At 34.2% G+C, this 15,928-nt stretch overlaps 4 protein-coding genes across 5 annotated transcripts; 3 read left to right on the top strand and 1 right to left on the bottom strand.

The window, feature by feature from the left end:
* The first annotated feature begins 5,834 nt into the window (after positions 1–5,834).
* LOC106443652 lies at positions 5,835–7,905 on the top strand. 2 transcript variants are annotated; one of them, XM_022716046.2, is made up of 3 exons: positions 5,835–6,603; positions 6,684–7,599; positions 7,666–7,905. In XM_022716046.2, exons 1-3 carry the CDS (start codon positions 6,541–6,543, stop codon positions 7,785–7,787), a joined length of 1,101 nt encoding a protein of 366 aa, XP_022571767.1. In that variant the 5' UTR covers positions 5,835–6,540; the 3' UTR covers positions 7,788–7,905. The 2 variants fall into 2 exon arrangements, with proteins under 2 accessions (XP_022571767.1, XP_013740653.2); XM_013885199.3 differs by having other exon boundaries at positions 5,861–6,603; positions 6,684–7,905.
* A 187-nt stretch (positions 7,906–8,092) lies between these two features.
* LOC106438264 lies at positions 8,093–9,633 on the top strand. The gene is made up of 3 exons (XM_013879371.3): positions 8,093–8,250; positions 8,340–9,082; positions 9,158–9,633. Exons 1-3 carry the CDS (start codon positions 8,185–8,187, stop codon positions 9,498–9,500), a joined length of 1,152 nt encoding a protein of 383 aa, XP_013734825.2. The 5' UTR covers positions 8,093–8,184; the 3' UTR covers positions 9,501–9,633.
* Positions 9,634–12,263: 2,630 nt separating this feature from the next.
* On the top strand, positions 12,264–13,544 carry LOC106438262 (LIM domain-containing protein PLIM2a-like). Its single transcript, XM_013879369.3, has 4 exons — positions 12,264–12,497; positions 12,567–12,657; positions 12,741–12,772; positions 12,850–13,544. Exons 1-4 carry the CDS (start codon positions 12,279–12,281, stop codon positions 13,270–13,272), a joined length of 765 nt encoding a protein of 254 aa, XP_013734823.1. The 5' UTR covers positions 12,264–12,278; the 3' UTR covers positions 13,273–13,544.
* Positions 13,383–15,806, bottom strand: LOC106438263 (phosphomannomutase). Its single transcript, XM_022716045.2, has 10 exons — positions 15,400–15,806; positions 15,255–15,321; positions 14,809–14,885; positions 14,684–14,719; positions 14,493–14,548; positions 14,302–14,401; positions 14,105–14,200; positions 13,929–14,018; positions 13,781–13,832; positions 13,383–13,697 (listed from the first exon to the last, which is right to left on the bottom strand). The coding sequence occupies exons 1-10, from the start codon at positions 15,739–15,741 to the stop codon at positions 13,645–13,647; spliced, it is 969 nt and encodes a 322-aa protein (XP_022571766.1). The 5' UTR covers positions 15,742–15,806; the 3' UTR covers positions 13,383–13,644.
* Positions 15,807–15,928: the final 122 nt, after the last annotated feature.

Genomic DNA, 15,928 nt, shown 5'->3' with positions numbered 1-15,928 from the left:
GAGGTGATGTTCAATAGGCAGTATGGGAAGGAAGTGATCACTGAGGTTAACAACCACAAGTAATGCTAAAACATTATTAACGGGATTACTCAGAAATCTAACAAGTACAGTCAATTATCTTTGTTGGTTGATTTTGAATAAATTACGGAGATCGTGCTGAGGCAAGACAAGGTTTAGGGCACGCACAACGGGAAAAACTCTGATGAGTTTCTTAGCAACATATTTTGGATTAAAAAAATATATATAAAAAAACTAAAAAGGTTTTTTCTACATCCCCTTAATTTTACAAATAAGAATACAAGTTGTGTAACTAGATGATTAAGTGAATATTCCAAAAAAAAAACAATTAAATGTGTATAATCTCTCCTCTATCATTTCATCTTCATATTCACTATATTTATTATCCTAAAAACTATTTATAGCAATTTCTAACTATTTTTTACCAAAGTTATACATGTTGTTCTCTGATACATACAGTAGACCATTGACTTTGTACATTCCATAATATGTTAACTTTCCATAAATTTCTTTTCATGTTGAACATTCCATAATACGTTAGTTTTACAATATGATACAAAATCCGTCATTATATCATAATAGAAAAAATCATATTTTATTGGTTGTTCTATTCCGGTCTGGTTAACCAGACACTTCATGTTTGAGTAATAGAATAGTCGTTTGTTGCAAAAAAAAAACGTGGATTCCATATTTTATTTTACTGTATATAAATGGTAAATGGTTGTATATGTTTATCTTCTTCATGTTTTTACAATTTTTTTTTTTTTGTAACAATGTTAAACTTTATTACCCTTTTCAAATTTGAGACAGAACTACAAAAGAAACAAGGAGTAGAAAATGTAAGAACTGAAACTAAACACCAATTCAATCTAAGCTACACAAGGCCAAAACTACAAGCACGGCAACAATACCAAAGGCTACACCAAACTCAGCACAAAACACTTGCCGCAAAATTTGGAACCACATTTAATCCGAGAACTGAACCAGTAAATTTGGCGATACTCGGTGATCAGTTCTTAATGATTGGCTCCTCAAAAACAGCTGGTGAAAGGCCTTCTTATCGGCATCCACCATAGACAGAGAGCAACACTCGAGCAAGCGCACTAGCATAGACAGTAAACAAGCTTTATTTGGAGAGAAAGACCACCAGAGATGCCATAAACACCACCGAAACCCGACACGCGCCCGCGACGGAGAACCCGCAACAGGTCAACCCACAAAAACCGACAGCTCTCTGATGACTCCTTCGGGAACCACATCACATATCTAAGTGTGCACGCCATCGGACCCCAACAACGGCACATACCAAGCAAGGTGGTTCCCCCGAGGAGAAGGAGGAGACGAGGAGATGAGGAAGGAGGGAACCCGCTTCCGTCAAGCTAGATCTGACACTAGATCTAAGCTTCAGCCGCCGAAGTACTCAACCCAAGGAATCGCTAACCGGAGCCCTATCACCTAACCTCGCTGCTACTCCAAGGCAGAGAACACCTGATCTAGACCGCTGTGGCGAAGACCTCAGAAAAAGACAGCAAATAAGCCATGAAGATGAGGGAGATGAGCGATGAAAAAAGAGGAAAATGAAAAAAAGGGAGGGGAGGGAGGTGACCGACGGCGTCGGGAACAAACCGGTACCAAATCTCAGTCACGTTAAGATCTACTTTGCAAGGAGAGAGGAGAGAGAGAGAGAGAGAGAGAGAGAGAGAGAGAGAGAGAGAGAGAGAGAGAGAGAGAGAGAGAGAGAGAGATTCATATCGGCAGGTATTCGTATCCTTTAACTGTTATTGGCAAACTTTTTATAGTGACTGGCTCCATCAAGAAAAGCTCCGCATCCAGAAAAATTCTATTATCGCAACCATCTGCGATATATTTTTTTTGGAGAGGTTTCAGTACCACCCCGTTGACAGAGAGTCGATCTCGCAACCTCTGGCGGTCGTGTGTGAGAATCTCATTGAAACCACTAGGCCATCAATGATATCTCTTTACAAATATTTCATCATATCAAACACATATACAATGTTTTTAGATTACACAAACGGCTTTTTCCAGGATACGCCCGGATTTGTACGAATATCATTATATTTAATGTATATAATATTGTCAATTTTATAAGAATATAAATTATAAAAAAAAAATAGAAATAAGTGAAACTCACAATTTGTTGTTTCAAAATCTAAAAATATATTTGAGATGGTGAGCAGATGCCATGTGAATAAATAGTTAGCTCATCAGTTATGATCCAAATACTCGTTAATCTTACATATTTGGATTCACTTGTAAGCCGATTGTTAGTCACAATTAATTTATACTCGTTTGGCTTTAAAATCAACGAATTTACATTTTTACGTGCAACTGAGTTTGTGGGGTTAGGCGCAAATTACATATTTAGAGTTTTTACAATTTAGAGTTTTTGTGTTGCTATCTAATTTTGTATTTTCTTCATTAGAAGTATCGCTTTTTCAGAAAGTTTGTCTCGGTTCAATGTGATTTTCATATTTCATTAATTTTCCATATCCGTTTTTTTTTTGCTGTGAAAGTCAATTTTGTTGGGAGAACTTTTGTAACACGTTTTTATTTTTAAATCGTGACTCGTATAATACAATTTTCTATTAGTGATCTAATAAAATCCTATTACGATTGACATAGTTGACTAAATAGCTTAGATTGTGTTTTTATTTTGTGCTAGGCTACGCTTGAATTCCACTTTCGTGCTTTGTTTATCAAAACTAGTATTATCATCCCGGACCAATTTTGCTTGCATTAAAATTAGTTTTTTGGTAAATATTGAATTTTTAAAATTTCTATCAAAACTTAATACTCCTTCTGACATTTTTCACACAGATTAAAAAAAATAAGTTGTTATTAATTACATCTCTCTAATCCCTTATATATTAATTGAGGAACATTTGAAAAGATGTAACCTCAATTTTGTATTAATTAAAAGAGGCCCCAATGCATAGGTGGCACTCAATTAGGTAGTCAATTACATTCAATTGAAAAATAAGTAGGTCCACATTCGATTTTTATATGTTGTTAGATACATAAGTTGGTCAAACTATATGATATAATGATATGATATGATATTTTCTTTCCTTAAATAAAACCTACGGAATTACCATAAATGACTAATATATATATGACAATTAATGATTTTAATAATAAAGATTTGATAACAATGTATATCTCCTCCATCATTTTTTGTTTAATTTTATATTATTAAAATAAATTAAACAATCAAATTAGCTATAAAAATAAAATTTAGATTTTTTCGTATATGTTATATTTTGAATTTTTAAAAACGACAATAAATGACTAAAACTATTAAAATTATTATGTTAAAAATTAATGATCAATGGTTTAACATTTTTATTATAAGAAGATACACATGATTTTAAAACCATATGAGTAAAAAATATCGTTTAATAATAAAATAAATATATATATATATATATATATATATATATATATATATATATATATATATATTAAACACTATATACCATAAGATTACATAAATGTTTTAATATTAAAACTTTCAATGAATTTTCAAGAACATTTATAAATTATAAACTTATTAAAGATTTCAGATTGAAAATTTTGTTATCGATGATTTAAATATTTTGTTATAAAACGATATGAACGATCATAAAACCGTATGATTATAAATTCTTATTTAATAAATAACTATACAAAATATACTATTCTTAGAAAAATAGGTTGGTCCATCTTAACTTATATTACACTTTTTATTAAACTAACTATCGAATTGATAAATAACGTACCAAAAAATGTTTTGCACTTTCCTTAAATAAAAGCTACAAAATTACCTAATATGATTAACGTATATGTGAAAATTAATTATAAAGAATAATAAATATTTGATAACAATTTTTGTATCTTAGTTCTTTTTTTAATTTTATATTATTAAAATATATTTAAAAATCAGATTAAATATATAATAAAAACATTTAAAATTTTTCTTATATGTTATATTTTGAATTTTTCAAAACGTCTATAAATTATTAGAAATTTGAAGATCCCCACTCTGAAAATTTTGTGATCAATAGATTATTTTTTTGTCATAATAAGTTACAAATAATCATAAAATTCTATTAATATGAACTTTTATTTAATATTATAAGAAGATACACATTATTTTAAAACCATATGAGTAAAAAATATCATTTAATAATAAAACATATATATATATATAGATTATACTATATACCATAAGATTACATAAATATTTTAATATTAAAACTTTCAATGAATTTTCAAAAACATTTATAAATTATAAACTTATTAAAGATTTCACATTGAAAATTTTGTTATCGATGATTTAAATATTCAGTTATAAAATGATATGAATGATCATAGAACTGTATGATTATAAATTCTCATTTAATAAATGACTATATAAAATATACTATTCTTAGAAAAATAGGTTGGTCCATCTTGACTTACATTATATTTTTTATTAAACTAACTATCGAATTGATAAATAATCTACCAAACTTTTTTTTGCACTTTCCTTAATTAGAAGCTACGAAATTACCTAATATGATTAACGTATATATGAAAATTAATTATTATGAATAATAAATATTTGATAACAATTTTGGTATCTTAGTTCTTTTTTTTTAATTTTATATTATTGAAAGATATTAAAAAATCACATTAAATATATAATAAAAATATTTATATTTTTTCTTATATGTTATATTTGAATTTTTCAAAACGTCTATATATTATTAGAAATTTGAATATTCCCACTCTGAAAATTTTGTGATCAATAGATTATTTTTTTGTTATAATAAGTTACAAATGATCATAAAATATAACGCATATGAATTTTTATTTAATAAATATTCAAACTAAATAATATATATATAAACACTAATGATTTAAAGCAACAAGATTGGCTGATCAATTTAGTCGTCGAGTTGAAATCTTTCAAAAGTATGTGAAAAACTAAAGTCAAAATAAATATGGATTTAGAATAGTAGTTATATTTTACTAACCAAATACCGAAAAAACCGAACCGAACCGAAACCAACCCGATATCCGGATTGAACACCCGTAATCCAAATGAAGCCAAACTATTGTTTCATTCTCCAAAATATAATAAAAATAATAACTTAATCCCGCGCAAGGCGCGGGTCTTATCCTAGTCAATAGTATTTGAGATAAATAAAATTATTTATAAAATCAATGACAATTAATTTTCAGCTAAAATTAAGTATAATTTATATTGGAATTTGTGTAACAATAAAAAAATGTTAGAGTGACACTTAATATGAAACAGAAGAAGTATTATATTTGTTACATTTCTCGGGAGTTAGATAAACTAAAAGCTAAAATTAGAGGTGTCGCATTGAAACAAAACATGTTAGAACGTTAATTGGATTATATCAGGCCCTGGTGAGAAAAAAAAAACTGAACTATTATATAATAGATAGAAAAATAGATTTTTTCATGTCTATTATATTACTATGTTATACCATATTGTACACAGAATAAAAAGATATGTATACATAAAATATTCAACCAATATACTACATCCAAATAAATGCCTATTATACATGTATATACCTTGAAAATGTTTGATTTCATTATTCTATTTGATATTTAGCATATGTCAAATTTTGTTTTTTAATAACTAATGTTTATATGTATTGTTCTATTATCATATATTTATATAGAATAGAATAAAATTACGTTTAATATAGAATAAAATATGTTTTATATAGAATAAAAATTTCTTCACCTATCACTATATATCAAGTTTTGTATACACTATATATTTGTTTTAAAATTTTCAAAACATATCTTATTTGTAAGAACATCTATGGTTTTTACAGGAAAATTACAAAACTGAATCAATGTATTGTAACAAACTGAAAGTAATTAAGAATATTTTTCTCAAAAAAAGTAATTAAGAATAATGAGGAAAACACATTTATAAAAGAAGAAAAATAAAATAATTTTAGTTAGTCACATACAAGGATGAAATGGCAATTAATACATATTATATATGATATACTCTAGCCATTTGATTGATATATGGTTAGTTTGTTAATATTTTTTTTTTGGGTTATGGATGCAAATTTTCCATCCAAAAGGTTGAGATACATATTCTTATTTCATAACCTTTGAAATCTTCTTTACATACTTTGGCTGGATAATTTTTTGTTTAGTTTTCAATTCTATGAAAAACTATCATTATTTTCATTGAATTTTTTTTTTGAATAAAGTTATACAATTTTGATATCTAAAACATTGACATGGTTGGTGAGGGTGGTATAATAGTAAATGTGGGGGTAATCAAATATGATGAGTGATAAAAAAAAATGATAAGTGCGAAAGGAAAGAAGAACATTTGGTGCATGTTGACAAAAAAAAGAAGAACATTTGGTAAACGTGGAAACGGAGGAAATAAAAGAGAGAGTTTCATCTCAGAAAGAAAAAAAAAGAGAGACAGAAAATTGAAAACCCTATTCTTACGGCGGCCAGACAAACAAAGCTATGTCTTCGTCTTTGATTCTGAGCCTCTCTGCCAAGCTCTCCTCCGTCCGAAAACTTGCTCTGGTATTTCTCTTCACCCTTGCTTTGTCTCTCTGCTTTCTTTTTTCTTCTTCTGATGTCTACCTCGTACTACGCTTCCACAGAGATACCAAACCCTTGGGATGTTCTCCTCTTCCTCCTCCACCACCACCAACCCCTACTTAATGTATGGTACCACAATTTATGGAAATCCTGAAGAAGATCTTCATGTAAGAAGCGATATCCATTACTTCGACCCTGTCAAGGAAAATGAAGTGATTGTACGAGACAAGACACTTCCCATGGAGTTTCGTAAAGAGTGTGTTTTGGGCGGAATGTCCCATGGTTGGGTAGTTTTCAAGGCCCGGTCTGATGATAAGAAAGATAAAGTCTTATATATTAGCGACTACTACACTCCTTGTGGCTCCAAATCAAACCCTAAAACCATTCCTTTGCATCCCATGGGTCAACAACCTGGTCGTCCTGCCCAATACCTCAACATCACTAACGTCGCAATGACTTGTTCACCTGATCAAAGCAATGATTTCGCAGTGGCTGTCAACTGCTTAGGACCTGTGATCAACTTCTTTAGGCCTGGTGGCAAGCACAAGTACTCTGGTTCGGTCCACTTTACCACTCCTCTCCAACATTTCAATCAGTCAAAGGTTATGTATTCAAAGCGTGATGAAAAGTTCTACACCACTAGTGTTAACGGCCAATTTTTGGTTTACTACGATGCTTTCTTCGAGGAGGATATGACCGGCTCCGAGGTTCATGAGCTGCGGTTCATCAACCATCCTGAGCTGGCTCAGTCCGAGTGGGAGATATTGGACTCATGTTCCAAGACTGTGCACCTTGTGGAGTCTCCCTCGGGGCAACGCTTCCTAATCAAATGGTACGCTCAGAACCACCAACCGGGCAAGAAGATCACCTTCTTGTGTCGCGGAACAAAGCGCTTCATGGTGTTTAGAGAGGAAGAAGAAACACGGGTCATGTCTTACACGGAGGACATTGGAGATCTCTGCATATTCCTGGGCAATAGTGAGCCCTTCTGTGTCAAGGCAAGCTCCTTCCCTGGCTTAAACCCTAACTCCATCTATTTTGCAGGAGATGGCTTTGGTGTTTACGATATAGCCACTAGAAAACCACGTTCCTTCCGTCCCAAGTCTCCCGCAGCCTTCTCCAGAGCATCACCCGCCTTTCAGTGGATCCCTCCAATGTCTCTCTAGTTGCTGTCCTTCAGTAAAAAAATCATTATGTCTCTAATTTGTGTTGAACTTATTATATATATGTTTGGTTTTCAATTGTATCTTTCTTTTTCTTTAAATAAAAATTATTATGAAACGTTGATGCATTTGAAATAGTAAATGTGGGGTATTCCATATGATAATAATTGATAGGCGTGGTGAGAAATAACAAGAAAAAATGGTAAAAATCTTTTTACAAATTGTATGACAAATTTTTTATTTTTTTTCTTAAAAAAAAAAAGAAAAAAAGAGGAAAAGTGGAGAAAAGAAAGAGGCGTAATTGAAAACCTTTTTTTTTTGTTTCCTTGTGGCCAACCTAACAAGTACTCTGTGTCTTTTTAGATCTAACTCAGAAACCCTTTTGAGATCAGGCCAAGCTATGTCGTGGTCGTCGTCTTTGCTGCTCAGCCTCTCTTCCAAGCTCTCTCCCCGCAAACTTGCCCTGGTAGTTTTTCTTCTCTCTAATCTCTTTCTCTAATTTTTGTGAAGTCGTTGTGTTTATTCTTCTGATGTCTACTTCGTACGCTTCCACAGAGATGCCAAACCCTTCGGAGGTTCTCCTCCACCACCACCACCACCAACCCTAACTTGTTTTATCGTGTCAGCTGTTGTGGTGAAAAAGGTGATGTAGAATCCCCTGGTGTAATGACACAGCTCCACATGTTTGACCCGGCCAAAGAAGAACATATCATCGTCGGTGATATGCCATTTCCCAAAGAGTTGGTCGAGTCTTCGCTTGTGGGAAGTTCCCATGGATGGGGAGTTTTTCTATGGGGCCACCGTTCCTTACTAATCACTGACTTCTGCAACCCCTTGAGCTTTAAATCAAAACCCAAGTTCATCCCTCTCCTTCTTAGGCCTGACCTAATTGGTTGTCAAGCTGAGTTGGTAAGTGGCGTGGCAATGTCCTCTTCTCCTGATGAAGAGGAAGAAGACTACCTCGTGGCTGTCAAGTTTACGGGACGTGTGGTGAGTATATATAAGCCGAGTGACACTAAGGCCGCGCTCCATTACATTTTGCCTCATAATGTATTCGATCATTTTGAACCATCCAAGTTGATGTATTCCAAGAGAGATCAAAGGTTCTACATGGTAAGTTCTGGTGGCCACCACTTGTGGTCTTGGGATGGTCTTGAATCCACGAGGCCTGAGTTCCATGAGTTGCGCTTTCACAACCTTCCTCAGTTTTCGTGTTCCGAGTTGCAGCTTTTGGATTCTTCTCACAGGACACACCACCTTGTGGAGTCTCCCTCAGGACAACGATTCCTAGTCAAATGGTTTGCACTTGTATAATTACAAAGGATATATATATATATTATTAGTTACATGCTTTTTCTTTTTGCGTTGGGCAGGTATGTCCAAAGCATCAAGGCATTAGGATTCAGTTGTGGTGGCACAAAGCGGTTCATGGTGTTTAGAGAGGAGGAAGATATGAACATATGTTACACAGAAGACATTGGTGATCTCTGCATATTCCTCGGCGATAACGAGCCTTTTTGTGTCAAGGCCAGCTTATTCCCGGGCTTAAACCCTAACTCCATCTATTTCATCGGTGAAGCCTATGGTGAAGGCTATGGTGTTTACAATATCGCCACTAGAACCCCACGTTCCTTCAAACCCAAGCCTACCTCAAGTGGCCAAGGTTTTATGATTCGTCTCTGGGCTCCTCACTGGCTTCCTCCGTTTCCTCTCTAGCTGTTATGTTATGAACAACTAAAAACATAATCTGTAGTATACTGTCTTCTTAATTACCATCTTGGTACTGTTAGCTCTCCCAACTTGTGTACAATCTAATCAGTAGTAGAATCCCTGGGTCCTCCATTGCGTTCTTCAATGGCTCTATATAATTTCTCCCTCCTAGATTAAAAAAAAATTATAGGAAGAGCGGTCAAAAGAGAGAAACACATACTAGGAAGAGATGGTCTCGAGAACAAGAACCACCTTTAAAAAGATGGTCAACTATAATGACAAGGATTAATCATTGGTTGAGGAGATGGTCAAATATTCGAGTCTAAGGAACACACAAGAGTCGTGAGATGTGCAGCTTTTGGATATCTTCTTGTCCAAGTAAAACGGCCATTTGCGGATAGGAGAAGGACTGGTTTGGTTTGCTTTCAAAACTTCTTCTGCTGCATGATGTGAATACCCTCTCTTAACTTCCATTTTCATATGCCAAGAATCCTTTTGCCCTTTGGGATTGTGTGTTTGATGCCTTTCTCGGTCTCTTTTGTTTCAAGCCTTAGAAATCTCTTAGTAGTAAGATCAAACCGGAGCAGACAAATTTTACTGCACTTTCTTATTGCTTCTAGATCCCACAGTTCTATTAGAAGTATCAACATTTTGATATGAATGTGAAAATACTCCATAAAATCTTTCACCTTGATGTTTTTTCTTACACACAATCACCAATATATAAACATAACAACAAACAAACAAAAAAATAACCGAATCACACAAAAAAAAGAGAGAGAGAGAGGAATGATCACAAACAATAGCCTGAGAAACAAATTTGATAGACTCAGAAACATCAACAAGTTGCCGTGGGTTGGGTACGATACCAGTGGCTCTATACTTAGCAGCCATTTATTCAGCTTTAGGAAGCTCTGTTGTCCTGTTGTCCATTGAAATTATATGGTACATTATATGTTTTAGATAGGCTAATCATTCAAGTCTGGTTTCCTTTTTTTTTTACTGCTAGTTTCGTTAACTGTTTTCTGTCTTGGAATATTGATGAGAAATCGAGTTTCAACGTCCGCTGCACTTGGCAGGACATGAGACCTTCTCTACCACCTCAACCTGCAGGTGATGTGATTTGGTTTAAAGGAGCTATTCCCAGGAATAGTTTCACTATGTGGGTTGCAAATATGGACAGATTACCAATAAGGGCAAGATTAGCTTCTTGGGGCCTTCAAATTACTACCTTCTTGCTGCTTATGCTCGGCTCATGAGGAATCAAGGGACCACCTATTCCTCTCCTGTGTCTATAGCTCTGAAGTCTGGCGCCTGTCCATTGCAAGGCTCAACCCGCCTAATCAACTGTTCTTCTCTTGGCCGGAACTACTGTCATGGATCAGAAGTTCATATACTTCTGTCCCATCTCTACTCGAGAAGCTTGTGGGCCAATGTACTATCTATCACCTCTAGAAGCAAAGGAACAACGTGCTACATAACCAGATTACTCAGTCTCCGTCAGCGATCTTCAAGCTCATTGATAGAGAAATGCGAAATACTATCACTGCTAGGAGGCACAGGAAGCAATTCCTAAACCTCACGGCCAAGTGGATGCACTGATTTTCAATTAGCTCATCCTCATTTTGTTATAACCTTGTTTTTTAGCTTTTTTGCCAAGAAATAACATAAATTAGATCTACTTAGCTTGTGAATCTGAACCCGGACCGAACCAAACCAAACCTGCCCAACCGAACCCAAACTGATCCAAACCAAACCAAAGTATATGCTTAACCCGTTTGGTTCAAGATTTTATCAACTTAAATGGTTCGGTTTGGTTTTAAACCGAACCAAACCGAAAAACCGAAGTGTTTTTTAATTAGATTAATTAAATATTCTAATAATATTAAGATTTAGTATATTTAACCATTTAGCCTAAACAAGTAAACAACTAAACATAATTTTATACATTTTATTTTTAAATGAGTAGAATAAGCACAACTAAAATAAAATACAAAAATATGAATCTCATACATTAACATCAAAAAGGAAAAAGTTATTTTATGATATTTATATTATTTTTGAAGATAATAATATAAAATTACTGAATTACATTTTCTACATATTTATTGTGATGTTTTGTTTTACGCTTAAATATAAAAGAAATAATGATTTAGTATCAAATGATGATTTGTTTATGTTTTTATAAGTTATATTTTTGTAGTTAAACTAGAACAAAACTAAAAAATTAACTCGATTGAACTGAAAAATACAAACAAAACCAAATTAAACCTAAACCGAATCGAAGTAAAACCGAACATAAACCGAACATAAACCAAACCATTATAATTCTTATACCCAAATAACCCAAACCAAACTGAATTCATAATTAAACCGAAATCCTCACCCCTTATTTGCAATTACGTCCTATATGATGGGTGATACTTGATGAATTACACACTATTACAAATATGTCTCTCACACAGGTTTCCAATCACAACCTTAGTCTTATCCATTCACATCATTTACTTTATAATAGCCCCCTTAATATTTAAATAGTTATGATATAGCCTCGTAACTTTGACTATTGTCATTCTTTTCCACAAATTTAAAAATAGAGCTCAAGAAAGGGAAACCCTTCATCCATTTGCCCGGAAAAAAAGAAACTAAAAACAAAAGAAAATGATGATGATCGGTAAAATAAGCAATCCTAGAATTAAATGGTATCTCCTCTTTCGAATCTCCACCACTAGAACCAAGATTCTCAATCAAGAACTTCTAATAAATAACACATGCAACTCATAGATGAAAAGAAAGAAACAAAAACTCATTTTGTTTTTGTATTCTCCTCGTTGTTTAAATCCAGAAACAACACAGAAGATAGAAAAAATGTCGTTTACAGGAACATTGGATAAATGCAAGGCCTGTGACAAAACCGTCTACGTCATGGATTTGTTGACGTTGGAAGGAAACACATATCACAAAAACTGCTTCAGATGCAGCCATTGCAATGGCTCTCTCGTGGTACGTCTTCTTCTTCTTTCTTCATTGTTACTCTATTTCGAGAATGCTATGAAACTCTTTTCTCAACAGATAAGTAACTACTCATCAATGGATGGAGTTCTTTACTGCAAGCGTCACTTTGAGCAGCTTTTTAAAGAATCTGTCAAGAGTCTTCACACAGGTCTCTTTAGTTTATCTCTTCATTGTTCTGTTTTCGAATGTTTTTCTTCATTTGTCTGTGCTAACGTTATTTAATTACAACAGGAGGAAAGGCAGACAAGACGAATGATCAGCTAGTAATGAACTTATAACTCTTTTTTATTTTGCATGTTTCTTTAATCTTTAATCTAATTATTTCATTTGAATCTGCAAGACTCGAGCTCCAAGCAAGTTATCTTCATTCTTCAGTGGAACACAAGACAAGTGTGCGACTTGTCAGAAAACCGTTTATCCACTTGAGAAAGTAACAATGGAAGGAGAATGTTTCCACAAGACTTGCTTCAAGTGTGCACACAGTGGTTGTCCTTTGACTCACTCGTCTTACGCTTCTCTCAACGGTGTCCTCTACTGTAAAGTTCATTTCAACCAGCTCTTTCTTGAGAAAGGAAGTTACAATAACGTCCATCAAGCTGCTGCTAACCACCGTCGATCCGCCTCTTCTGGTGCCTCTTCTCCTCCTCATGACGACCACAAACCTGAAGATGAGGCCGTGGCTCCCGAGGGAGAAGGAGAAGGAAAAGAAGAAGAAGAAGCCCCAGAAGCTGCAGGAGAAGAGCCTGAGCCTAAGGCTGAGTAACTATACTACCAGTTCTCAAGTTTGAAGTTTTATATGCTTTTTATGTTTACAAATTAATATATGTATACAATCATTCTTTTTGTAAATTATTGTAAAGCTTGGAGAGAATCTGTTGTAAAAACAAACATTTAACATCCATTTTTAAAAAGAGTATACTTTCTTTAATCTTAGCTATGAGAAAACCAGTTCTTGTTCTGAAACAAAGATTATAACCAAATGTTTTATTTTTCTGAACCAAAATTCAAAACATACGGAATCAGTATGCAAACATACTTGTCTCCGTTTCTTGTAATGTAAATAATCAAAAGTTGTGAAAATTCGCCAAGAATAGTCAATCTCTCGCATTGTGTTCCTGAGATGGATAGTTGTTTTTCAAGACATGAACAGAGCTTTGCATTTAGCCATTGTATCATCTGGACTAGTAACTGCAAAAGAAACAATCTTACTGGTCATGAAAATGTCACTAACACATACAGAGATAAACAGATGACATATCCAACAAACTGACCTGAATGGCCAATTGTTTTTGGTGATTCATAAATTTCATAATCGTTTCCACCCTGAAAGGAAGTTAAAGCCGTGTTTTTTACACATCAAGCTCAATGGAAAATCATGCAAGAATCACTCCAGAATTTACAAAAGTTAAGTTGTCTTACCTCATAGGTTTTGTCACCGAAGAAATGAATTTCATTGAAGTCTTCAAGGTACTGCAAGCAGTAAGTCTTGTCCCAACCTTTAGGGAAGACCTGAGTCATAACAATGGAACTAGGCTCAGTAACACAAAAACTGGCTATAAGAAATTTGTTAAAATCCACATTTCATTCCAACTCACGTCGAAGCTAATCTGTCCTCCAATAGAGAAAGTAAGGTTGAGATGCGCAAACCGCTCACGAAGTTCAGCCACCATCTTTGGTCTAATGTTTTGAACCTTTTTAAGACAAACATGTTAGAATGATATCATCACTTAAAACAGACAATGCTCATAATTGGTTTTCTATAAGGAACCAAACTAAAAAATGTTTCTCTTACCTTATCATATCTCTCGAACTCGTCTCTTTCTTCTTGGCTGCAGTTGCGACCAATCGGTGACACATTGAGCATTCCATTTCGGAACTCTATAAATGTTCCCCTGTGTATACAAATTTCAAGAAGTTAATAACTTTAAACCCCTCTAAAATAATGACTCGAGACTAGAGGTTGAGGTTGATCTTTAAATGTACCTTTTGATTGGAATATCCAAGTCTGCAATGTAGTGCAGCGTGAAATTTATCAACTCCTGCATCATCAAACGTACGCAATCACGAACTATTCAAACACATGTTCTGGCATATCGCTTCCCCACCAATTAAACAACTAAAGAAACATTAAATCAACTCCTGTAACATGAGAGGGACAATAAATTTTGTTTTACCTTGAGTTTATCTTCACCAAGGTACAGCTTCAGGCTCTGAGAAAAAAGGATACAAACTGTTAAGGAATAAAAGAAACGATCAAGCAACAATGTGGGTAAAGTAAAAGCGATAGTTTAATATTCACCTGGATTCCAATGGGCTTCCCATCTTTATGGGCAACAAGACCATTCTCAGAGAAACAATAATCATAGTCTGTGGTGACTGCAAGAAAATACAAACTCGAAAGTATTAGCCAAACAGGTTGGAGACTCCCAAGGCAAGAAGGTGGAGCCAGATCTTAGATAAAGACAGAGACTTGGAGAACTCAAACACATTCCAGAATCTAAACACAGAGACTTAAATGATCTTGTGTATCTTTGTTGTTGATGGATCTAGTCAACGATCTAAAACCAGAGAAAGTCTCTCTAGTCTCAGCTTCTAAGAGGATCCCACATATATAACAGAGAGCACACAAAAAAAAAGAGTGACCTCTGTCATCAATGCATGAAAAAGATCATTCCTTTAGATACCAAATCGAATTTCTAAGAACAGAGTATAGTTTCTTTTCCCCAATCTGATCACCTTACGTACCTGTTTTGCCAAGCTGCTCAGATATCTTGCTTAGATCAGATCCACCGACGACTCCAACAGTAACCACCTGAAAACTCTCACAGACATTTCATCAAACACTAACCAGGCATAGAAGAAGCTACAACGGATCAACCACACGACATACCTTGCGCAATTCTCGGATGAACTCGAGCAATTCTGGAGTAGCTTCCTTCCTCGGAGCAGTGAGAGTACCGTCGACGTCGAACAACGCGATCACTCCGGGCTTTTTGACCGCCATTGAAGGATGAAGAGATTTGAAAGTGGAGGAAGATGATGATAATGGCGGAAGAAGATGTGAATAATATAAACGAGTGGACCGATCTGATCTTAACGAAAGAGTGTCGCTTAATATATGGTCCTTACTTTTTGTCCTAGAGATCTGTGATTGGTTGGTAAAATAATCGTGACGCATTAAAATCATTATTTCTCTAGATGCTATAGTATGGTTGAATTTAAGTGTAACCATTACAACATTTCTTAAGATTCAGATAAAGTGTTTTTGTTTTCATTGGAAGATGTTGACAGAAACAAAAAGAGTTTTTCAAACAAAAATACATCGATCTGTTGTTGTATAGGGTCGACGACGAATTAATTATTTTATAATGAGTTTTGGACCTTTTGGTCAGTATTATATAATGGGCCTGATGACTTGT

This window comes from Brassica napus, chromosome A3 (assembly GCF_020379485.1).
Source record: "Brassica napus cultivar Da-Ae chromosome A3, Da-Ae, whole genome shotgun sequence".
Taxonomy (NCBI): Eukaryota; Viridiplantae; Streptophyta; class Magnoliopsida; order Brassicales; family Brassicaceae; genus Brassica; species Brassica napus.
The sequence above is the reverse complement of the archived record's forward strand: the minus strand, read 5'-3'. Positions and strand labels throughout refer to the sequence as shown.